General features: G+C 40.1%; 1 protein-coding gene across 2 annotated transcripts in view; it reads left to right on the top strand.

Annotated features, from left to right (window-relative positions):
• Positions 1–3173: 3173 nt before the first annotated feature.
• The window catches only part of LOC110971185 (integral membrane protein GPR155-like), an 85130-nt gene continuing 61666 nt past the window's right edge, over positions 3174–26637 (top strand). The window contains exons 1-9 of one of the 2 annotated variants that reach the window (XR_007943094.1): positions 3174–3422; positions 4685–4840; positions 5268–5351; positions 5532–5655; positions 5809–5893; positions 6053–6140; positions 17204–17432; positions 17526–17603; positions 21068–21222. Coding sequence is in view for 1 of the 2 variants with exons in the window: in XM_022221518.2 (XP_022077210.1) it covers positions 3258–3422; positions 4685–4840; positions 5268–5351; positions 5532–5655; positions 5809–5893; positions 6053–6140; positions 17204–17432; positions 17526–17603; positions 21068–21222 (1164 nt within the window). In the remaining variant the exon portion in view is untranslated. The remainder of the gene's footprint in view (positions 3423–4684; positions 4841–5267; positions 5352–5531; positions 5656–5808; positions 5894–6052; positions 6141–17203; positions 17433–17525; positions 17604–21067; positions 21223–26637) is intronic. The other variant, XM_022221518.2, reaches the window with a different exon arrangement.

The following is a 26637-nucleotide window of genomic DNA, read 5'->3' on the forward strand; positions in this document are numbered from 1 at the left end:
ACACGATGTTATGATCAAAAGTTATTAAAGGATTCTTCCAGAGTCAAAGGGTGTGGACATGGCGACCTCCAGAATTTTGATGGTTTGCCCTGAAACATCAAGTGCTACCTAACTGTCCTCTGCATGCTCCAATCTACCTCAGACCTCACATGATTAAACACAGTCCTGTCCTGATCACATTTATTGGCCAAAATACATTCACAGCATGTGCCATAGCGCCCCCTACAGCATTTAAAATAATAGCCTCCACAGAGACTTTCACCTATGACTATGAATTTAGGCGTGCATATGTAGCACGTCAGTGCAAACAAAAAAGTCTCTTGGAGTCATTCTCTAAACCCAACAGGAAGATGGCCATTTTGAATTAAATGTCAGATTTTTGGTGTTTTTGATCATTTTCAACAATTGATTTCTCACAGGCAATGGCTCCAAAACACCTGAAATTGGGACAATATATAAAACACGCCTTCAGGTTGACTATTTGTGAAAATTGTTCACAAAACTCAAAGGGCGTGGCCATGGCGGCCAACTGAACTTTAATGTTACGCCATGAAGCAGGGCGTCTTGTCCCCTGTACATGCTGCAATCTGCCTCAAACTTAACATGTTTGATCAGAGACCAGTCCTGATGAGTTTCATAGACCAATATACAGTAACACAGATAGCGCCACCTGGTGGATGGACAGAAAGTGCTGCATAAATAGCCTGTACATGCTCCAATCTGCCTGAAATTTGACCTGTGTGCTCAGAATCCAGCCTTTGTGACATTCGTGGGCCTAAATACACTCTCAGTCGTAGCATTGCCTGGTGGAAATGCTTGGGGCCGCCGACCAGCAAGGATGCGAGGACCCGTTCAACGCTGCTTGCAGCTTTAATTATTATTATTCTGCCAAAAGAACTGCATTTTTCATGGCCTGAACATTCTCGAAAAGTCATGAAAATTTGCACACACATCAGAACTGGCGAAAATTTTTATTTTTTTTTGGGCATGTGGAGGTGTGTGCAAAAATGGCTCCATAGCCCCCCCTACAAAATTTTAAAAAGTGGTATTAGGCCAACTCAGAGGGAATTTTGTCTAGACCTACAAAATTTTGGAGCCATATGCAGCACATCAGGAAACACAAAAAAGACAATCACAGCCATGCTCTAAACCCAACAGGAAGTGCGCCATCATGCGTTAACTGTACAAAATCTATGATGAACTCCTCCTAGGGGGAAAGTCTTAGCGATCTGAAATTTTGCCAGTACATACAGCAGGCCTTCCTGAGAAAAAGTTATTAAAATCTTCTTCCATAGTTAAAGGGTGTGGTCGTGGCGGCCTGTCGAAATTTGATCCTTCGCCATCAAACAGGAAATGCTGTTTAACTCTCCTGAACATGCTCCTATCTGAATGAAACTTTACATGTATGATCACAGACCTGCCTCGATGACATCCATATAGGAAGATTCATTCACAGTCACAGCGCCACCTTGTGGTATCAAGAATTTGATATTTTTTACACTTTCATGTACCATTCTTAGCCTGTTGCTCAGATTCACCTCAGATGTGGCGACATAAGCCTGAACACATTGATGATGAATCACAGAGAAAATGGTGACGTGTAATAAAAAGGGGTGTCTGTGGCGCGACGGCAAAGTTTGATGTTTCGCCATGAAAATTGAAGTGTTCATATCTCAGCTGCAAAGGATCCTATCTGCCCCAAACTTCATGTGCTGGACACCAGAACCAGTTTGAGGACATCCACACTGAAAAATTTAGAAAAAGTCATAGCGCCACCTATTGGTAACAAGCAGTTTAGAAATTACATTTGCACACACCATTGCTCCAAACTTTTTCATATCATTCTGAAAATTGGGCAGCTGATTCTTCACCCCCTGACAATGCCACAGTGTGAAGATTTTGACATTTGATACAATGCTGTTGCCGTGGAAATGCGTGATTTCCGTGACAAAGTACTTTTTCACAGGTTTGCAATGCTCAGCAGCTCACAAAAATTACCACACACATCACTGTCAACCCAAGGAAGGACACTGTATTCATCTCGGCACTGCATGTACTTTACCGCCCCCTGCAGCATTTTTAACAAATAGGAGTATGTGTATCCTACAGCCACAAAAATTGGGACACACATAGAGCACATGAAGACGCACAAAAAATCCTCTTGGAGCCATGCCCTAAACTCAACAGGAAGTGTGCCATCATGAATTAATTGTGAGATTTTAGTTGATTTTTGTCCTTTTTGAGAGCGAACTCCTCCTAGGGGGTAACTCCAGGAGACCTCAAATTTTGTGGTCCGCAGAGCAGGACTTAGTGATGAAAACTTAGCAAAATATTTTGCAGAAGCCAAATAGCGTGGCCATGGCAGCCATCAGAGTTTTGATGCTTCGCCATGAAACATCAACTGCTGTGTAACTATCCTCTGCATGCTACAATCTGCCTGAAACTTTACATGTTTAATAACAGTCCAATCCTGATCACATCCAAATGCCTATATACACTCTCGGTGGTAGTGCCACCTGTTGGATGGAAGGACAAGCTCTTTAAGTAGCTTGTGCATGCTCCACTGTGACTAAAATTTTACATGTGCGATCAGAGTCCAATCCTGATCACATCCATAGGCCAATGTACAGTCTCGGTCACAGCGCCACCTGGTGGATGGACAGGAAATGCTGCATAACTAGCCTGAACATGCTCCAATCTACCAGAAACTTTACATGTGTGATCAGAGTCCAGCCCTCATCACACTCTCGGTCGCAGTGCCACCTGCTGGACATGCGTGGGTCCACCGACCAGCAAGGATGCGAGGACCCATCTTACGCTGCTTGCAGCTTTCATTTGTTTGAAAACTATTTGAAATTTGCATCCCAAGTCTTTTGCTACAAACTGTTACGACACCTAAATAAAAGCAGACATAAACAGCAATTCAAGAATGTTAACAATTTTTCTCTATGTTTAGGTTATGCCCCACCAGGTCAAGAATGTAAAGAAATCTGCAAGATATGCTCTGAAAATGGCTTATCTTTGAAATCATTCCAACAAAATCTGAAAAGTTCTAAGCTTCATAAAGGGAACGTTTGTTGCCTGAGTTTATTTGGTGACTGATATGCTAAGTGAGCATGCTGTTGCCTTTAAAACATTAGAAATGTGAATAGTAGTAGGAAGTGTTTTCAAACCAGAGCTACTTTAGCTTTGTGTTAATCACACTGCTCGAGTTTTATTTTTTCTGACTCACTCCGTGTCATCCCTCCAGCCTTATAATGCCGCTGGTCTGTAAAGACATGGTGGATATTCTGGACATGGGAGTCAACAGCACCAGTGCTAATCACACCAGTTTGTCCAACTTTGCTTTTCTTTATGGAGTCTTCCCAACTGCGCCCAGTGTGGCTATCTATGCTGGACACTATAACATGGAGTTAGAGGTGGTAAGTTTTCCAACTGTATTGATCCTACATTAAACAGCAGCTTACAAGAAACACGTTATACAGTACTGCTGCAACAGTATCTGAAACACTGTAAAATGTTAAATACATGAACGTGGCGTGTTAAATCCATTAGAGCAGTATCTGTATCTTGACCACTTCACATGACAAAATTAAGCCAGAAGATGCACACACACACACACACACACACACACACACACACACACACACACACACACACACACACACACACACACACACACACACACACACACACACACACACATATATGCAAAGACTGGAAAATTCAGATTTTCTGGTAGTTATCCACCATTCAGCTGCATTTACAAAACTCACAGTCCATTGCTTTGAGTTTCTCCACTCACATTCTCCTAGTTTAGTTTGTAAAGTTTTTAAAGTTGAGCGTGTACCATGTTAGGAAAAAGAAACACTATCAACCGAAAGGATAAATTGTGTCTGAGCAAGTTGAAACACAACTTGGCTGTGTATATTAGGCTACTACTTAAATATATTTAAACTTGACTGTAATAGGTAGACTTTAGTTTTATTAGAATTGTGAGTCTGAATTTTAGTTTCATCAAGAAAGGTTGAAATGAGTCAAGAAAAACTGTGATTATTGGTGTCTTTGCTCTCTTCTCTCTCCCTTCTGCTCTATTTATTTAAAGTTCCTGTTTGTTATAGGGATCACAGTCAAATTCTTGTACCAAAGCACTAATTTCAAACCACAAAATACAAATAAATAACACTAAACAGACCACTAATCTGACTCATTAGTTATTCTTTAGAAATATGAGAGTCGGGATTGTGGCTTCAAACCCTTCATTGGCCATGAAATTTAGCCTGCTGAGCCTCCTAGAAATGTCTTATCACAAGATCTTAACAGCGCTGCCATTTTTTGGGTGAATTTCATTATTAATTTCAAAGATTTGTCACCATCACAGCAAATTCATTCTCCTGTTTAAATTAGTAAAGTAGTACTAGTCTGTAAAGATTGTGCGTTTGGTTGTTAAGAAAAAGAAATGTTATCAACACGGACAGAAAGTCTGAGTTGTGTCACAGCAAATAGAAAAAACAATCTGGTTGTGTATTTAAAGCTACTAAACCTGACTGTTTTAGTTCCACTTTAATTTTGTTAGAACTGTGAGTTTAAATCTTATTTTATATCAAAAACCTATAGAAGTGAGTCAAGAATATTGTGGATTTCTGACTATTTTTAAATTTATTTTTTTCCGTCTTTTCTTTAGGTAACATCAGGGATGGTAATCAGTACATTCCTGTCTGCTCCGATCATGTATGTCTCTGCCTGGTTATTAACAATCCCTCTAATGGATCCAACCCCTCTGGTGACAGAGCTGGAAAACGTTAGCTTTAATATTAGCATCGTCAGCCTCGTAGCGCTGGTAAGTGGTGACAAGTTGCAGAATATGTCAAGCAAAATCACCATTTCTCATATAAAGCACAATTTTAGTCGTCAAAGTGCTTTCCAGTAAAAAAAAAGTAGCTTATCATTTGCATTATTAAACTAACCTAAAAAAGTTTGAATGATGCAGTACAGACTCTATAATGTCATTTGTGGTGTGATTTTTCCTGAACAATTTACATTTTAGGGATGAAAACCTTACACAATTTTTATTATATACAACTTTACCAAACAAGACCAGTGTTTTTGAAGTAAAGTTAGTGTGATAGACAGGAATATACGGAAAAGAATGAGAAAATGATTAAGAAGCACAAGTCTGCAAGAAGTATTTCTCAGATTTTATGTATGTTAAGTGGCACAGAGTGACTTCCTAAACATAAACATACAGATTGTGTTTCTTCTCTCAGGTGTGGACCATAGTGGTGATGTTGCTCAGCAGAAAATTTAACAGACTTCCTCACCTGTTTGTGTTGAATCTTTTCCTAGCTCAGGTCAGTCACTCTTATTGTTATACTAAATGAAATATTATTTTCACTCGAACTGATGAAAAATTTACTCGCACTTGCTCAAATTTTGGTCGCAAAATGTGACCATTTAGTCACAGTCTGGAGCCCTGTGTGAACCTCACACCTTTGCTGTTCCACCTGAACCTTCTGTATTTCATTCTGCAGTTCCTGGTGTGTGTCAGTATGATCTTGTGGAACTTCCTGGTGAAACAGGAAGATAATCTAGTCGGGAAGATTCTCACCTTCACTTTGCTCTATGGGTCTCTGTACAGCACATATATATGGACAGGTCAGTGGATAAAGTAGTTTGGTGAGTTCTTAACCACACCTCAGTTATTGTCAGTCAGATGGCATTTAGCAGAAATACAAAATTAGGTACGAAAATACTGAAATGAAACACACTATGCTACAGAGTTGTGTTCTCATGTGTTGTGTGGTTTAGGTTTAATACCCCTGTGTCTGGCTCTGACTAACAGAGACGATCTGCTGAGGCTCCGACCAGGAGTCTTCATGATTCTGGGTTGGGGGTAAGTCAGCACACCTGGAATGAAGGACTGAAACTTCTAAAATCTTTGTTGTTTTAATGATAACGTTTTAACATATCAGCAGGATGGCTTTATATAGATATATACAGTTTAAGTATGTGGAATGGTATGTGGCCTTAAATACTGTTTCTGTGTGTGCAGAGTTCCCTTCCTGATGGTTGGAGGTCTTCTGATATCAGGAGAACGGACTGAAACCATCGACTCGGCCTTCTTCTATGGCAGAGCTCAGGTTGGAACAACTCCATATTGCTGTCTGTTTTTCCATTCTCAACTACTTATTGGTATCTTTACTGCCTTTTCTCTTCCTTCAGCTCTACATCAGTGCATTTATTTCAAGTTCAGATTTATGACCCGGGTCACAGTGAAAATCTTTTACCAACGCACTAATTCAAAACCACAAATCCTATTTAAATCTGCTAAACAGACCTTCAATTTGACTAGTTAGTAATTTTTAGAAATTTCGGAGTCAAGTCAAGTCTTGGGGCACTGGGCAGGAAATTTCATTTCTTTTCTTTATTTATTTGGACCGGACAGTGTATATTATTAAATGTGCAATCTCATAAATTTACTTAAGGTTTCAGTAAGTAAGTTGCATTTAGCACAGGGATTATTTCCATCCATTGTCCCAAACATAAAAGAAAATCATACAGGGCAGCAAACCATATAGGATATGTGGGATATAAATCACATCAGATTTGTCCTTTTGAGCCTCCACTGAGTAACATAGCTTTCAAACATGTGACACAACTCTTATGTGTGTCTTCAGCACACAACTTAGACCAGCAATACTGGGTGACATTTGAGCCTTATTTTTCAGTTTAGTTCATATTCTGATCTTCTTCTTTTTTTATACCAACATTCTTTTTATTGTTTTCACAACACAACAAAGATAACATAACAAAGAAACAATTGCATGTATTAAACAAACGTCATCCCCTCCCCTTTTCCCCCACCCTCCAAATTTCTACGATTCTTGGTTGGGGATGAAGATAGTGAGTTATAGTCCATTTCAATTCACTGTACTGGAGAAAAGAAAAGGGGGTGGGGGTGGGGGTTGGGTGGAAGGAAGCCCTCACACACATTTCTACCCTATTGATTACTGCAGAGGGCCGCTGTTTACATGTCCCCTGGTTCTTCCATCGCACATGACAGATCTGTTCTTGAAACATAGTTAATGAAGGGATCCCATATCTGATGAAAGTGATGCTGATGGTCTTTTATTGTATAGGTAATTTTCTCTAAGGGCAGCGATGAAGATAGCTCAGACAACCACTTGCTCACTCCTGGTCTTCTGATGTTTTCCATGAGAGGGCTACTACTCTCTTTGCCATTAGTATACTTAAATCTACAAATATTCATTGATTCTTTTTAATCTTCAAAATATCTGGATATAAACCTAATATAAATAGCTGTAGGACTAAGGGTACTTGAATCCATAAAATATTTTGAATACATTGTTTCACTTCTTGCCAGAATTTTTGTATTTCTGTACATTGCCAAATTCAATGGAAAAGTGTACCTTTTCCCTTGTCTCACTTAATACAAGTATCAGGTATAATGTTATTATATCTGTTAAGTTTTTCTGGAGTTATATACGTTCGCATCATTCAATTGTATTGCAGTAGTCTTAGGCGGGTGTTAGTAGTTCTCAGTTGTGCTTTAGTACATGCCCACCCCACTTTTCCATTGAGAGGTCTTCCTGTAGGTCCTCCCTTCATGCCCTCAGCTATCCTGCAGATGTTTCTGTACTTCCATCTACCAGGCATTTATACATTTTGGAAATTATACTCCTCCTTAAACAGCTATTATTCATTAGTTTTCTATGGTAGACATTTTGGGGATGCATAGTGTTTGATTTTGGTGCGTTCTGATGAAATTTCTCAACTGTAGGTAGGGGTGTAACGGTACAAGTATTCGTACTGAACTGTTCGGTACAGGCCTGTTCGGTTCGATACAGAGGTGTACCGTGGTACGACTATTAAGAATGTACAGAATTGTTTTAATTACGAAACCAAAAACTTTGAAGTGCCAACAGTTGCGGTGGACCTTCTCTGGCTCACACAAGTCGTGCAGTATTGCGGAACTAATAACAAGTAGGAGTTTCCAGTGAACCACAGGATGACAGACTGTTATTCTCCTGCTTATATTTCCTATTTTAGGTGAAAGAGCCCCGTTATGAAGTTCCTTCTCATCCATACTTCAGCCAGCTCTTATATCAGCAGGGTTTTTTTCCCCCATTTTTCCCCTTAACTGAGAACCGAACCGAACTGAACTGTGACTTCCACATCGAAATATGTACCAAACCGTGATTTTTGTGTACCGTTACACCCCTAACTGTAGGTATTTTAAAAAGTGATTATGGGGTATACTAAATTTATCAACTATTTCCCCAAATGACATCAGCACCTTTTGCATATTTTAAACATCTCATATTTTCCCCAGTCACTTGGTAGCCCAAGATTTATATCCCCCGCCTGTTTTTCCCAGAGGGAAGGAGTCAATTCTCTATATTGGGCTGAAGACAGAGAGAGACGTTTCTTTCAGACATTTTTTAACTTCATGCCAAAATGTAATCATATTTTTCATTATAGGTTTTTTTTTTTTTATATATTCTTTTTAAGGATTTTAGTGCTTTTTGAGTATAGGTATGTAGGGAGGGACAGGTTTAGCTGGAGTTCCTCTATTTCTTTCCATAGAGGAGCATCTTCTTCTGTGAAGTAAAACTCAGTGTTCTTAGCTGTGCTGCCCAGTAATACCAGAGTCGATTGGGACATTTGAGTCCCCCTCTATCAAAAGGTAAGAACAATAGTGAGAGTCGTGTCTGAGGATGTCTATTATTCCACAAAAATCTAACCAACAAATTTTTAAGTTGAGTGAACAGGTTACTTGGTGGGGGAAGTGGAATATTTTGAAACAAATAAAACAGTTTAGGCAGTATGTTCATTTTAAGGACATTTATTTTCCCCACTAGTGACATTGGTATGGGTGTCCACCTGTCCAATGACTTTGAGATTTCTTCAATTAATGGTTCATAATTACTGGCTGTAATATATTTAAGTTGTGGGACATTTTGAACGCCCAGGTATGTAAAACAATCTATGATTTTAAATTGAGTGGCAGTTTTAGGGGGGTATTTATTTCTAATGGATTTAGAAGATTTATTGATGATTTTGATCTGTTTAATTTATATCCTGAGAATTTTCCAAATACGTTGATGAGTTCTAATAGTTCAGGAATGGATTTTTCCATCTTTTTAAGAAATATTATTACGTCATCCACAAATGGAGCCAGCCGGTGTTCCTGTTGTCCAATTGATATACCGGTTATGTTTTGTTGTGTTCTTACTGTTATTGCCAGTGGTTCAATAGCCATAATAAATAGCAGAGGGGAAAAGGGTCTCCTTGTCTACATCCTCTTTGTATCTTAATGGTTTTGGATACAGTGGGTACGGAAAGTATTCAGACCCCTTGAAATTTTTCACTCTCTGTGTCATTGCAGCCATTTGCCAAAATAAAAAAAAATTAAAAAAATCATTTTATTTCTCATTAATGTACACTCAGCACCCCATCTTGACAGAAAAAAAAACAGAAATGTAGAAATGTTTGCAAACGTATTAAAAAAGAAAAACTGAAATATCACATGGTCATAAGTATTCAGACCCTGTGCTCAGTATTGAGTAGAAGCACCCTTTTCAGCTAGTAAGCCATGAATCTTCTTGGGAATGACGCAACAAGCTTTTCACACCTGGATTTGGGGATCCTCTGCCATTCTTCCTTTCAGATCCTCTCCAGTTCTGTCAGGTTGGATGGTGAACGTTGGTTGACAGCCATTTTGAGGTCCAGAGATGCTCAATTGGGTTTAGGTCAGGGCTCTGGCTGGGCCAGTCAAGAATGCTCACAGAGTTGTTCTGAAGCCACTCCTTTGTTATTTTAGCTGTGTGCTTAGGGTCATTGTCCTGTTGAAAGTGAACCTTCGGCCCAGTCTGAGGTCCTGAGCACTCTGGAAGAGGTTTTCCTCCAGGATATCTCTGTACTTGGCCGCATTCATCCTTCCTTCAATTGCGACCAGTCGTCCTGTCCCTGCAGCTGAAAAACACCCACACAACAAGATGCTACCACCACCATGTTTCACAGTAGGGATTGTATTGGGCAGGTGATGAACAGTGCCTGGTTTTCTCCACACATACCGCTTAGAATTAACACCAGAAAGTTCAATCTTGGTCTCATCAGACCAGAGAATCTTATTTCTCACAGTCTGGGAGTCCTTCATGTGTTTTTTTTGGCAAACTCTATGCGGGCTTTCATGTGTCTTGCACTGAGGAGAGGCTTCCGTAGGGCCACCATGCCAATAAAGCCCCGACTGGTGCAGGGCTGCAGTGATAGTTGACTTTGTGGAACTTTCTCCTATCTCCCGACTGCATCTCTGGAGCTCAGCCACAGTGACCTTTGGGTTCTTCTTTACCTCTCTCAACAAAGGCTCTTCTCCCACGATTGCTCAGTTTGGCTGGACGGCCAGGTCTAGGAAGAGTTGCGGTCGTCCCAAACTTCTTCCATTTGAGGATTATGGAGGTCACTATGCTCTTAGGAACCTTGAGTGCTGCAGAAATTCTTTTGTAACCTTGGCCAGATCTGTGCCTTGCCACAATTCTGTCTCTGAGCTCCTTGGGCAGTTCCTTCCACCTCATAATTCTCATTTGCTCTGACATGCACTGTGAGCTGTAAGGTCTTATATAGACAGGTGTGGGCCTTTCCTAATCAAGTCCAGTTTAATTAAACACAGCTGGACTCCAATAAAGACGCAAAACCATGTCGAGGAGGATCAGAAGAAATGGACAGCATGTGAGTTAAATATGAATGTCACTGCAAAGGTCTGAATATTTATGACCATGTGATATTTCAGTTTTTCTTTTTTAATAAATTTGCAAAAAAATTCTACATTTCTGTTTTTTCTGTCAAGATGGGGTGCTGAATGTACAATAATGAGAAATAAAATGAACTTTTTTGATTTTGGCAAATGGCTGCAATGACACGGAGAGTGAAAAATTTCAAGGGTCTGAATACTGTCCGTACCCACTGTATATTACGATTGGTCATTATTTCAGTGTATGGTTCTGTATAAAATAGTTTTATCCATTTATTAGGATTTTCTCCAAAACCAAAACCTTTAGGGATTTCAAATAAATAGGGCCATTCAACTCTGTCAAAGGCTTTTTCAGCGTCTAGTGACAGTAATGCTGTATCTGATGCTCCTTTTTCCTCAATTAATATATTTAGGATTCTCCTAACATTATGGAAGCTTTGCCTACCTTGTACAAAGCCATTTTGTCAATAATATTTGGCTTTATATTCTCAAGTCTCCTGGCTATTATTTTACTCAACATTTTTAAATACACATTTAATAGACTGATTAACCTAAAATTTTCACACTTATTTGTTTTGTCTGTTTTTGGCAGCAATGTGATTAGAGCTCCTCTTCGAGATGTTGGGAGGATTCCATTATGAAAAGATTCCTTAAACATTCAGAGTTTTCCCAAGAAGTATTAGTAGCCTGCACTAGAAATAAAGTAGCCTGCACCACTCTTGCGTAACGGAAGTGCACACAATCTAGGGGGATTTGGGGGCATGCCCCCCCAAGAAAATTTTGATTTTTTTAGTGCTATTTGGTGGCCTCTGGTGCATTTTATTTGTGTAATTTAACGTTTTTCTAGCACTTGGTTTTGTCATGTGATTTGTGTATTTAAGTACATTTCATCAAAATGTGAGTTTTCAGTACACAATTTTCATGCAAACTGCACTTTCACCAGTAGTATGTGTGTCTGGTCTCTTAGTAAACCTCTGTAGTATGCTGTCTGGTTTGTAACATAACTGCATGTTTAGCATAGATGTTGTGCATCTTTCTGTATGTTTGGTTTTGGGAAATATTAATTAACCTAATTTAATGACTATGTGTGAGACCTTAACTACGGGATCATAGACTTATGGGAACCTAGGCACTCCAGGCAGCTCTGGGAATGAAACAAACTAACATCAATATATGGTAAGTAAATCATGTTTTGTTTATTCACTCAGACTGCTGGTGGCTGAGTGACTGCTAGCTCTGAAAACAAAAAGTCATTGATTATTATCCAGCAGATCAGAACATAAATTAAAAAAGTCAAAATGCCCAGAATATTTTTCTAAGTCCAGATGTGAAAAAAAATTGGCCAGGACTTCCCCTGTATTTTATCATTTCACTCATCTCACAAAATATTTACAATCATTTAGAGCATTAATGAAAAAGGCAAAATTAGATCTATATGGGTAGCACCTAGAATATTTTCCAAGTCCAGACATGCAAAAAAAAATTGGGCAGCATTTCTCCTGTATTCTGTCATTTCATTCATTCATAAAAGGTAATTGAACAAATCTATGAAATGTTTACATTCATGGGATTTATTTCAGTAAATTTTAGTAATGTCAAATCATAGTTTGCAAGCAAAAAAAGTGGTAAACACCTGTTCTCTGTCAGCCCGATCTCACGAGGATTTGTGAAACTGTCACGTAAATTTTTGTTTCGGCTTCGTGCGCACCAACACGATTTCGTCATGTTTTTCGTGCCGCTCACCACGAAATGCACACCAATGTATTTTAAACGGCGGACTTTTCGTGCCACTCAGAACGTATTTCAAAAGAATGTGTGTATTATATTTTTAATGTAAAACCGCGGCGAATCCAACGCTATATTTTGCATGACATCGTCCCTAAACATAACCCTAATCATAATCCTAACCATAACCTAACCATAACCTAACCATAAGCCGGTGGTACACTTACCAATTTGCATAGGAATTTCAAGAATGTCCGGCGGCCGGCGGCCGCAAACGCAATCACACAAGCAGTATACGCCGATGGACAGCTTAGATCGTCATGAATCCGCCGGTATAAACCACTTTCAGATGTGATTACCACAGCGAAAAACATTTCGTGGTGAGCGGCACGAAAAAACATGACGAAATCGTGTTGGTGCGCACGAAACCGAAACTAAAACTTACGTGACAGTTTCACGAATCCCCGTGAGACCGGGTTGTCTCTGTTTTGTAGGAAGCCAACATGGTCTGCTGGCCCTTGCCAATCTCCTGCTTCCTCTCTGAGGACATTCTCATTGATGAATCAAACAATCCCCAAACAATTCCCTCCAGATATGTTGGGATGGTGCGAAATCAACCAATCTCCGCGAATTTTGCGCGGCCTTGCAATTTTGTCCAATCACCGCAACTTTCCCGCAATTTTGGCCCGCCTCCTGTGAGTTCAACCAATCATAGCAGCTCCCAGCGAAAACGTAATGCACGTACGTCACCGAATTCACTGCCTGTTTATGGTTTGAAGATGCAGACGTGCGATACTAATGTCTCTCATTTACCAAAAAAATTACTGCTGAAGACCATGATAAACAATTAATTCACTGATGTTCTTCACGAAAGCGGAGCTAAACTGTTTTACAACCGTGCAATATTGTGATGGAATACAAAAAGAAAATCATCGATTGATACACAATTTAAAAAAAAAGAATCACGAAACATATTAGAATGGCTGAAATGAGCGGACAACAGACCAGGCAAATCACTATGATGGAAACTGTTGCTTCCAGATCCATCAGAACACTGAAAGAATGAGGTAAATTAGATTAATTATTCCACCAAAGAGTGGAGAGAAATGTCCGTGTTGTCCGGAGGGTCGACCACCGCCTGAGCGGGACGCGACCCTGGGCAACGCGCTCCGTGATTGAGACTGCAGCGATATACTCTTGGAGTGGTTGGACAACTGGGGCAGACGGGGCGTCTCGGTCTCGCCGCTGAGAGCCACGGCGGAGTTATGTGACGGTCAGCGTGTGTGAATCATTTCCTTGTTACCCACATCACTCAAAACGGACTCAGGGATTTGAATTAAGTTTTCAGGGTCGGTCAGAAATGACACAAGGACCAAGTGATTAGACTTCGGCAGCAACCTGCGGACAGATAAGCGGTAATCCGCGATTCCGCGATTCCGCGGGCCGCGGTCGCTCTCGGAAAACACTGAACATTTCTAATAAGGTTGTTAACAGTCTATGTTTGAACTTCTTGTAAACCTCTATGGGTATCCCATCTTGTACAGGGGTCTTTCTTCCTTTGATGTTGTCAATGGCTAGAGATAATTCCACTAAAGTTAAATTATTCAATTCAGTTGTATTTGGATCTATTTCTGAGGCTTTTCATAAAATTTCTTGAAGATTTTATTGATTTCAATTGAGTTCACAATATTTTCATTATTATCATTTTGTTATGAGGTTATCAGTTTTTCATTCTGTAATTGTTTGATGCACCGTGCGAGCACTCTGCCAAATTTTTCACCTTGATCATAGAATGTCTGCTTAAGTCATGATAAACTTGATAAAGCTTTCGTAGCAAATATGAAATTATATTGTGTTTTAAGTTGAAGTAGTTCTTGGTGAGTATCTTTAGAACCTGACTGGTAGTATTCTTCTTCGAATTTCCTAATGATTTTGTTTTCTTATAGGTTTCTTTGGCTTTAGAACTCGTTATGTTAATTATTTGTGCTCTAATAAAGGCCTTAAATGCTTCCCATCTAATACTTCCTGAGGTTTCTATTTTATTTGTTTCAAAATAGTATTTAATTTTTTCATCTAGGAAAGTAACAAAGCCAGTATCTGCCATCCATTTAGTTTTAAATCTCCATTTGGGAAAATCACTCGTCAATTTGGAATCATAATAGACTAAAGAGGTTGGAGCTTGGTGTGACAGGAGAATGCCATCATAGGAAGCATTCTTTATTTTACATCTTAGTAGTGCTGAAACCAGACAGAAATCTATGCGGGAATATGATTGGTGCATACTGGAGTAACATGAATATTTTTTCCCATTGGGATTATCTGCTCGCCAAACATCAACTAGATTAATTTCCTTAATGAAATTATGAATTACATCTCTGCTTCTCAAATGTGACTGGTCAATTTCTATGCTTTTGTCTTTCCGTGGATCTAAAGTGCAATTAAAGTCACCTGCCATAATACAAGCACCAGGTAAAGAAGCAATAGTAAGAAATAGGTTCTAGAAATATTTGGGTTCATCTGTATTTGGAGCATATATATTTATCAGAATTAATTGTTCCCTAAGAATTCTTCCCTGAATAATCAGGTATCCTCCTGCCTTGTCCTTGATAACATTGTGAATCTGTAGTGGAATAGAATCATGAATCAAACTCATTACCCCCCTTGCCTGAGACGTAAAGGGGGCTGACAGAATTTTACCTTTCCACCTCCTCCTCACTTTAAGCTCATTTTCTTGTGCTAGATGGGTTTCTTGAAGGAATACTATATTAGACTGTAATGTTTTAATCCTGTTCATAACTTGTTTGCTTTTTTTGTTTATTGTAGCCCTCTGCAGTTCCAGGATGTAATTTTAACCTTTAGATCAACAGACATATGGATAAGTGATTTGGAATTTCCCCAACACTTATTCAGTAATTCAGACAAAACAAAATGAAAAAAGAACAGAAAATTATTTCTCTCAACCATTAGCAATCCACCTGAATGTTCCCCCATCAGGTGTTACCTCCCTTTATCGACTAGACTTTCAGAAAGCAACGAGCTGGTCCACACTGTGAGGAACAGTATAACTATGCTGATGCAAAAATAAAATACAGAATATATCTAACTACTCTGCTACTGTAATCCAGATAAATCTTGTGAAACTGTTAAACAAATGAAAAGCACATTCATATTTTCTTAATTGAACAGTGCATATTTAATCAGTGAATTCTTCCTAATCAATAAACGGGAGTGAGAGAAATCAAAACTGTGTAACAGGTTAACTTTCACTCTGTACTCCACTCCTGTCTCTACAGCCTCAGGATATCAGACTAATGTTCCATTAGCAATTTTGGATCACCTTTCCCACAGTGTCATCTGTTCATCCATACCTCAGTCTGGTTGATTATCCGACTGGGTTTTCTTAATGAAGTATTCAGCTTCGACAGTGCTGTTGAAGATGTATGAGCGTTCCTTGTAGGTCACTATGAGCTGGACTGGAGGGATGATGCCATACTGCAGACCCAGTGATCAAAGTTGTTGTCTCGCCTCTTCGAACTCTTTCACCTTCTTCTCTGCTTCTTTCTCTGCTGTCATGTCTTGGTAAAATCTCACCGGCTGGTTCTTGTAGAGGCTCTGTCATTTCGCCCTTGCCACTCTCATCACCGCTTCTTTGTCTTTGCGACTCAGGAACTTCATTAGACAGGTTCAAGGTGTGGGGTTAGTTTTATGTTGTCTTTTTGTACCAACCCTGTGCCGTCTTTCCACCTTAATGTTCCCCCTGAGCGGAGCTAGCGCCAGCGCCTCCACTATCCAGCTCTCCAGGAATCCTCAGGCGTTTTCACCCTTGACGCCCTCAGGTAAATTAACAAGCCGTACATTGGAGCAACGTGACCGAGCCTCCAGGTCCAGTACTTTCTCCAGGCTGTAATTTTTCCCTTCTAGATTTTTCACCATCTCTTGGAGTGCAGCCACGTCGTCTTCTGTTGTTGAGATTCTCGTCTCTGCCTGTGTGACTCCTTCTGAACAGTCTGTAATGTCTTTCCTAACATTATCAATCGCAGTGAGAACGCCATCAAATTTAGATGAGAACTCAGACTTCATGGAGTTAATACCTGCCAGTATTACTGAAAAAGAGGCATCAGACTCCTCCTTGGCGGTAGCAGTGTCTCCCTCCGACTGTTCCTCGGGGCTAATGCTAGTGGTGGTGTTAGCGTTGATGCTAGCTTCCATGGCCTTGCTGGCAGTAAGCTTGGCTTTGACTGTCGATGTAGCAAAATTAGTAAGGTTGTATTGTTGTGTCCGGCCGTGATTTGTCTTCTCATGTGACATCGGTATTTTCTTTAATGCTGGTGTTGTAGTTCGGCTGAGTGGTGCTTACGAATTGAGCTTTTTAGAAAAGATTTAGAGATTTAAGTAGCAGCACAGACTTACACGTGTCTCCTCAGCAAGCCGCCATAACCGAAAATCCCCTGATATTCTTTTACTTATTTTGAACACCACACATTGTCTTTTATATGTTGTTGTTTGTGCATGTGGAAATATACTGTAATTAAGTATTGATTACTCTACGTATAAGTGATGAAATAAGGCAATTCCATTATTAGCTAGACAAATTAAGCTAAAAACTGTCTTCAATGCACAAATTGAACCAATGCCACTGTCCAGTATGGGTGAGATTTGAGCCTTTTTTTTTCTTTACAATTTGATTCTTATTTTATTCTGCTCCAGATAATCAGCACTGCAGTGGTTCTCGCCATTAGCCTGGTCCTTGGTGCAATGTCTCTGATGGGCCTCAGTCAGGGCGACAGGGAGCAGAGCGGCTACCAGGCCCTGAGCAGAGCTGCTGTAACGGGGATCAACGATGAACTGATGGCCTCTGCTGGCCTGGAGGATCCACAACAGCAACAACAACAACAGACACAGGTGGCAACTTCACCCGCCTGTAGCTTCAACTCAGGTAGCTCTGTTGTGCTTTTAGTTGCACACATTTGAAGAAATGAAATGATCTAAAGTCAACGTGTTTACTGTTTGTGTTGGGTTTTTTGTGCAGACCTCCACAGTTTCTCTCCTCTTCAGCCAATACCTGACATGATCGCGAGCACTCAGAGGGAGCACACAATCAGAACCGGTAACGAAAATTGAATCTAATTATTCACCAAACTAGTGTGGATTGTGACTTTACAATACTTGTAAAAAGTATTCACCTCCCATTTGCAGCTTTTGAACATTGAATCTTGGTCAATATAATAACTTCTTTTGCATTTTTAATTAATTAAAATTATTTTGTAGAAATCTGTTTTCACTTTGACATGAATGAGTCTTGTTTTTGTTTAAATTCTTATGCAAAAAAGCCAAATTTAACTAAGAAAGATTCAATGTTAAAAAGCAATGAAAAGAGAAACTTTCAAGGAATGCGACTACTTTTCATGGGTACTCTATATACGCGTGAAGTGGTAGTAAAATATTCTAAAATTTATTTGATAACAAAAAGAGTGGTAATAAAAGAGAGGTTATTTCTGTGCATTTCATGGGTGCTCTATATACACACGTGGACAAAATTGTTGGTACCCCTCAGTTAAAGAAGGAAAAACCCACAATTCTCACTGAAATCACTTGAAACTCACAAAAGTAACAATAAATAAAAATTTATTGAAAATTAAATAATCAAAAACAGCCATTACTTTTGAATTGTTGATTAACATAATTATTTAAAAAAACAAACTAATGAAACAGGCCTGGACAAAAATGATGGTACCTCTATAAAAGATTGAAAACTATTTGACCAGAGTGACATGATTAACTCAGGTGTGTCATTTAATTGACATCACAGGTGTTTCCAAACTCATAATCAGTCAGTCTGCCTATTTAAAGGGAGACAAGTAGTCACCCTGCTGTTTGGTGAAAAGGTGTGTACCACACTGAACATGGACAACAGAAAGCGAAGGAGAGAATTGTCCCAGGACATCCGAAAAAAAATTATAGACAAACATCTTAAAGGTAAAGGCTATAAGACCATCTCTTAACAGCTTGAAGTTCCTGTGACAACAGTGGCTCATATTATTCAGAAGTTCAAGACCCACGGGACAGTAGCCAACCTCCCTGGACGTGGCCGCAAGAGGAAAATTGATGACAAATTGAAGAGACGGATCGTTGGAATTGTATCCAAAGAGCCCAGAGCAACCTCCAAAGAAATTAAAGGTGAACTCCAAGGCCAAGGTACATCAGTGTCAGATGGCACCATTCGTCGTTGTTTGAGCCAAAGTGGACTTCATGGGAGACGACCAAGGAGGACACCACTGCTGAAAAAACTCATAAAAAAGCCAGACTGGAATTTGCAAAAATGCATGTTGACAAGCCACAAAGCTTCTGGGAGAATGTCCTTTGGACAGATGAGACCAAACTGGAGCTTTTTGGTAAGGCACATCAACTCTATGTTCATAGACTCAAAAACCAAGCATACGAAGAAAAGAACACTGTCCCTACGGTGAAACATGGAGGAGGCTCAGTAATGTTTTGGGGCTGCTTTGCTGCATCTGGCACAGGGTGTCTTGAAAGTGTGCAAGGTACGATGAAATCTGAAGACTATCAAGGCATTCTGGAGAGAAATGTGCTGCCAAGTGTCAGAAAGCTTGGTCTCAGTCGCAGGTCATGGGTCTTCCAACAGGACAACGATCCAAAACACACAGCCAAAAACACCCAAGAATGGCAGAGAGAAAAGCGTTGGACTATTCTAAAGTGGCCTTCTATGAGCCCAGATCTGAATCCCATTGAACATATGTGGAAGGAGCTGAAACATGCCATTTGGAGAAGACACCCATCAAACCTGAGACAACTGGAGCTGTTTGCTCATGAGGAGTGGGCCAAAATACCTGTTGACAGCTGCAGAACGCTCATTGACAAATACAGAAATCGTTTAATTGCAGTGATTGCCTCAAAAGGTTGTGCAACAAAATATTAAGTTATGGGTACCATCATTTTTGTCCAGCCCTATTTCATTAGTTTGTTTTTTTAAATAATTATGTTAATCAACAATTCAAAAGTGATGGCTGATTTTGATTATTTAATTTTCAATAAATTTTTATTTATTGTTACTTTTGTGAGTTTCAAGTGATTTCAGTGAGAATTGTGGGTTTTTTCTTCTTTAACTGAGGGGTACCAACAATTTTGTCCACGTGTGTATATGTGAAGTGGTAGTAAAATATTGAAAAAATATTTGATAACAAAAAGAGTGGTAATAAAAGACAGGTTATTTCTGTGCATTGTTTTATATTAATTTTTACATTTAAGAAGTTAAGCAGAGATGTATTTTTGTGCTTAATTTTGTGCGTTTTTGTTTTTCTTTGTAGTATGACTAAATCAAACCAATAATAGTCTTTATAATACAATGAAGAATTCAGGCTTGTTTTACACATTCAAAACCTTTTTACGCAGCATTGTCCTCATCTTTCGGCTATGTGTTTTACTGTTCACTCTGGGAAATGACAGAAACCTCAGGGTTAGAAGCGTTGTCATGCTGAACACTTTTAACTACAAGTTTTGCAGAGGCTTTGGATTGTGCAGTAAGACCTCCCTTCCATTTACTTGAACATTTTTTGGTAGATTCCATTTTAATGACAGCATTCGTCTCCTTGTATGCAAAGGTTCCACTGCAACTATTCCATTTGTCAGTTTTGTAAGAACACCAAAATCGCATTCTTTGCTTGGCTCCTTCCAGAACGACTGATTGGTTTAAAGAAACACAAACAAGCCAGAGTGTTATTTTCCCTCCTTAAGCAGAATGTTAATGTGGTGCAACCAGACCATTATGTTCTACAGAATGAGCAGGCAAAGTGAGGCTTCTTTAACCCTCATCAGTACACCTGGGGTCCACGCAGACCCCAGGGGTATATAACTTGTCATATCTTTTATTTGCAAGTTGGATGTTTCAGTCCCTTCAGGTAATTGTCACCCACCTAGTTGCCATCACAAAGCTTATTTGATTCCAACCAAGTTTGTGGTGAATATATGAAAAAATCATTCGCGGACCCCAGCCAGACCGTGCATCATCCAATTTCTGTACACCGCTTAATCCTAATTAGGGTCATGGGGGACTGCAGTCTATCCCAGCTGACTTGGGGCGAAGGCAGGGGACACTTGGACAGGTAACCAGCCTGTGTAGTCACAGGGCTATATATATAGACAAACAATCACACTGACATTCACAACTTTGGACAATTTAGAATAATCAAATAATCTAATCATATTTTTGGACTGTGGGGAGAACCTGGAGAAAACCCACTCATACACAGGAAGAACATGCAAACTTCATGCAGAAAGATCCCGGGAAGGCCGCGACACAAGCCACCTTCTAGCTGCAAGGCGAAAGTGCTAACCACCACCCCACTGTGCAGCCCCGAGCCAGACTGTGCATCTTTTATGTATATTTGTGTTATGTTGCTCTTGTGATGACTACTTCAGTTGCATTGTGTTTCATTTCAATTCAGGAGTTACACTTGGGGTCCAGCTGGACCCCAAGTGTACAGATTAATAGCTTTTGCCACATGTACTGATGAGGGTTAATATAGAAACGGATTTCTGTTTGTTCCTCTCCAGGTCACAGTGGGGCGCTGTGTGACAGCCAGCAGCAGAGTTCTTCCTCCTCTGAGCAGCCACTGAATCTTCCTCCTCCAGGTCCTCAAACCACTGATGATAAACAGACTCTGAGACACATTCTGCTCTGTCTGCTGCTCTTCGTCAGCCTGCTGGCGGTGAGAATAAAACTCTCTATAGGTTTTTTGTATGTGTGAACAAATTATAATAGCCGTTTCTCAATTCTAAGACCGCAAGTCTGTTCTCGCGTTCTTGCCAAGTCAACGACCCAAGAGAACTACTCTCAAGACCGGACTTGGTGAGAACGCGAGAACGCATCGAGGCTAAAACGGCAGAAAAAGTCGCTAGATTTGTGGCTCGTCGCTTTGGAAAGTCGCTAGATTTAGCGAGAAAGTCGCTAAATTGGCAACACTGGCGCCGCGCTCCGCATCAGCTCATGCTTCTAGTGTGTGTGTGTGAATGCGCGAACTGATGACGTCAGGCCGGGCATCACATAAAAACTCACTCACAACTCCATTTATATTGGTTATAGTTTTCTCATTTTATGCGGAAATTGTGAAATTAAGCGGGACCCGCATATTTCTCTATTTTTCGTGGAAATGTGAGATTCTTGCGGGAATTATGCGCTGTTTTGGGGAGATTATGCGGCCTTTTGTGAAATAATTGACCCCCGCATAGTCAGCGGCATTTTGGTGATTAATGCAGGAATTCATGCGATCGCATAATCGCGTTTTTCTGGAGGGTCTAAATAACACAGCCTTGCATGTTCATGTTTTAATATTAAAACATTTACTGTGTATATATATATATATATATATATATATATATATATATGTGTGTGTGTGTGTATATATATATATATATTGTTTTATTGACAGCTGTAGTTTGTGATGAACTGAACCGTCTCATTCTCAGTTCTATCAGTGGATCCACAAAAACTTTTCAGAAGCTGATTGCTGAAAAAATATTAAACTGTCACGAGGACACTTTATAAACAGGGATGGATGGTTTACAGTTTTATTCTTAACATTAATAAAATGCATTAGTCTACATTCTACATACGTACCTGATGTTTGTCCTCCAACATCCAGAGGTTTATAGTCTGACAGATAGACGAATATCACAACACTTTAATGTGATTACCAGGACTTCTGGATGCTGAACATCATCACTGATTAATGAGAGAATATTTCATGTCAACTGCTGTACTCAGAACCTGAATACAGGTGACCTCCTACAGGTGAGCTCTTCTTCTGCCTGTCAGGTGATAAAACAGAAATCTTCTCAAACATCAGCAGCATCTGATCAACAGGTCTGATTAGAGCAACATTTACTTCTGGCTTCAACAATTCAATTCATTTTTTGAACACAGTTGAATAGTATTTAATTGCAAAATGCTTAAATACAATTCAGCATTTTCTGTCCTTCAGTTTCCATGGACAGCATCTTGCTGGTCCAGATGCTGAAGATGGAACTGCTGATGTTCGGTCTGTGGAGTCTCCCAGCAGTCAGTGAGGATCTGGGTTTCTTCAGATGTCCATGGAATATAGTATTGCTCAAATGTTATTTTTAATGCACAGTAACAGTCATAAGAATAGAACAAAGTTGTACTACAGGTAATGAAGACGACAATAGCAGGATTGTGGAACATATTTCCAACTTGAGCCTGAAGCTGGGGAGAGTACCACTGCTGTGGAAGACGTCCTGCATGGTACCGGTGCCGAAGATATCGCACCCCAAGGAACTCAACCACTTCAGGCCGGTGGCACTGTAGGGGTACTACGTTATGACTTATAGCTCTCGTTATCAATAATTGGGGCACCACCTAGCGTTCTAATTGCTAGGACATTTATTAATTAACATTAATAAAATTATTAATATTCATAAAAATTTTGATCAATCTCATATCAAAAAGTCTTGAATTCTCGGTTAAATTGACCACATTCTACACAAAGAAACACTTAAGACTGTAGTTTGATCTAAAATGAGGTATTTATTAACTATTCTATGAAAATAATGACAAGTGAACTATATACAATGTAGATATGATGTGTGTGTGTGTGCGTGCAGGACTACGTGGGTGTGCGCATGCATGTGTGGAATGTGGGAGTGTATGTGTGGTGTGTGCGGGTGTGAGAGATGTGAAAGTGTGTGTGAGAGAGACGGAAATATGGTGAGGATTAGCCAGAGCTAACCTGACGAGGTAACCGGTAATTTGGATTAAGAATTCTAATGATTTGTAAAAGAATAAATTGATTAAATGAATTAATTGACCAAGCGGTTAGTACATCACCCATAGAATGGAATCAGAGCAAGCTCAGCTGGATTTTGAAGTGAACCGTCATGGGCTGGGACTTGCAGGCCTTCAGAGAAGCAGCACAACGGTCTGGACTTGCAGGTTCGGAGCGGTGTGTCGTCGTTATGGCTACGCTTGGGTGTCCTGCCGCGGGTTGATCGATTCTGTGCAAATGAACCTGATCCAGCAGGTCTCCGGAGTTCTCAGCTGAGTGTTGCTTGGCTTAAAAATGATGGTTCTCAGGCTTTAGCCAAGAAAAACGGGTGTTGATGAAAAACTGTCAAAATTAAGAAAAATAAATGCTGGTTCTGAATCTGTTCTTCAGATTAAAACGAATAACGTCGGTTTAAAGTTGAGCAAAATGTCTCCTTAAGTTACAAAATATTAAGAGATAAATAGTTAACAAACTTAGATGTTGAGGGAATTTCAAAGACAGGAAAAACGCGCTTTAGGTAAGAAAATAATGTGAATCTCTGTCATGGATTCCCAGGTAGTGAAGAGAGAAAAAGAAGGGGCTGCTGCTGAATTTATCTGTGGGTCCAGCTAAGGGGAGGTCCTGGGCGGAGAGAGAAAACTTTTCGGCACGAGTCTCTGGTGGAATTTGGACTGTCTTTGTTCTCACAGAGTAGAGAAGAAAGAAGAATCCAGAATGGATTAAAATATATTAAACGCGCAAAACACGATCTGCCTATCTCACCATATTCAGTTGTGTGAAAGTGAAACGTGTGTATAGAATTATGTGAATTATTCGATTCAAAGCTATTTGTTTATGTTTAAGACAATAAAAATATGTATCACATTGAAAACATAACAACAAGTCAGACATTTGGTGGTAAGTAAATACAATGGTCATCATTCAACCTAAATAGAGAGGAAATTCAGAGGTTAATACTGGAATTCAGTCCAAAATCATAGTATCCTGGGGAAGAAATGATTAAACATCACAAATTAATAAATCGACTTCTATAAAACATGTAAATGTGATTTTCGAATATGTCATAGATGAAACACTGTGAGTAACTGTGGTAAATCTGGAAAAACCAAATACATATCAGAAATATTAATTTGGCAAGTGTTCTTTTGTTTCAGTTCAGTTGAAGAGAATGTGGCTCTTCCTCTGTGTTCCAGCAGATTGTAAAGTTTATGGCTTCTTATCTGATCTGTGGAATGTAGAGACGTCTCCGGCTGAGGGTCTCCTAAAGCTGAAAAGGGATTTTAGCATGAAAGTTCATTAACAAGACATCCATAGCATATAATTGAGAATCCTTGTCCATCAGAAAGAAAAGGTTCCTCCAGGTGTTCAATGTTTACAGGAACTCCATCTTCCTGTGGATGAAAACATATAGAAATACAAATGTCTCAATCTTCCTATAGAGATGGGTGTTGGTCAGTGCTGGAGAGGGGGAGCTTATCTGAGTTTTGATCAGCTCAGGAATTCCAGGGCCTTTGCAGTATTCCTACAGCACTAACATTCCACCTGATGAAGACCCTGGAGAGGTTGGTCCTTTGTTATCTGCGACCCCTGGTGAGCTCATCATTGGACCCGCTGCAGTTTGCCTACCAGCCCGGGGTTGATGATGCAGTGACCTACCTCCTGCACACATGTCTCTCTCACCTGGAGAAGATGAAGAGCACTGTGAGAATCACGTTTTATGATTTCTCCAGTGCCTTCAACACCATCAAGCCTGCGCTTCTGGGGGACAAGCTGGAGCAGACAGGAGTGGACTCTCACCTCACAATGTGGCTGCTGGATTACCTCACCAACAGTTTGTGAGGACAGGGAACTGTGTGTCCGACACTGTGGCCAATAGTACAGGGGCCCCACAGGGAACTGTGCTTGCCCCCTTTCTTTTCATTCTTTACACTGCAGACTTCTCCCATCACACCACAAACTGCCATCTTCAGAAGTTCTCTGACGACTCTGCCATCATCGGCCTCATCACGGACGGAGATGAGGAGGAGTACAGAGAACTTAACCGGGACTTAGTGGACTGGTGCCTGCTGAACTGCCTCCAGATCAATGCGGTGAAAACCAAGGAACTGGTGGTGGACTTTAGCAGGAACAGACACACTTCTCCTACACCAGTGAACATCCAGGGAACGGACATTGAGATTGTGGACTCCTACAGGTACCTGGGTGTTGACTTAAACAAGAAACTGGACTGGACTACTAACACCAGCGCACTTTACAAGAAAGGTCAGAGCAGACTCCACCTGCTCAGAAAACCGAGGTCCTTCGGGGTGCAGGGAGCCCTTCTGAAGACCTTTTATGATTCTGTGGTGGCATCAGCCATCATGTATGGAGTGGTTTGCTGGAGCAGCAGCATCATGGCTGCAGAGAGGAAGAGACTAAACAAACTGGTAAAGAAAGCCAGTTCTGTCCTGGGCTGCCCCTTGATCCTGTGGAGGTGGTGGGAGACAGGAGGATGATGACAAAGCTGTTGTCTATCATGGAGGACACCTCCCACCTGTGCAATAAAAAATGTATATAATGATGCTGTGCAATTTCATAAAAAATTTGCTGTAAATACTGCTTTCTGTTCTTCTTCTGAAGAAAATATTTTTTATTTATATCATAGGCGTTTCTAGCCCATTTTTGGGGGTGCTCAAGCACCCCTAAAGTTTGAGAGATTTTTTTTGTATTGCATGTCCTTGTTTTTTTTTTTTTTTAACAAACCAGAAAAGTGTAAAAATCATACACCACTTGGTTGATACATAATGTTTTAACAACAAAAATACGGCACTCCTCTCCCCCTATCTTGCCTCAAAAATGGTTTGATCCCGTCCAACTTTCCCAACTCAAGCTCTGAGCCTTTACGCTTTCCCTGCAGAGCTAAGCGCTGCCTCCCACAGAAGGACATGTTTCGTAGCCGTGCAAGTACCTGGTTTAAATCAGGATACGTGGCACAATTCTTAACTTCTACCACTCAATACCAACACATTATTATCATTACAAGTCCTCGTTTTTGCTGCATTTAATCACAGGTTACTGTTTATGTTGTTAGGTAGGAGTTAGCAGACGTTTTTTCTAGCTAGCAAAAACGTTACAGGTGGTCAGTGTCTGTTTGAACTGGACCGAGACAAGCTAGCTGTTGTGACAGTGCATGTGTTAATATTAAAGCCAAGGTGCTACTGACTAGCTAACTGACTGGATGTCCATTAACATTATAACTCCAATTGTGTGTGTGGACAGACAGACAGCCTCATCATGGACATAAGACTGTTTAAAAAAAAAAAAAAAAAAAAAGAGCCAGGATCAGGTAAGAGTGTAAGATGA

This window comes from Acanthochromis polyacanthus, chromosome 7 (genome assembly GCF_021347895.1).
Source record: "Acanthochromis polyacanthus isolate Apoly-LR-REF ecotype Palm Island chromosome 7, KAUST_Apoly_ChrSc, whole genome shotgun sequence".
NCBI lineage: Eukaryota > Metazoa > Chordata > Actinopteri > Pomacentridae > Acanthochromis > Acanthochromis polyacanthus.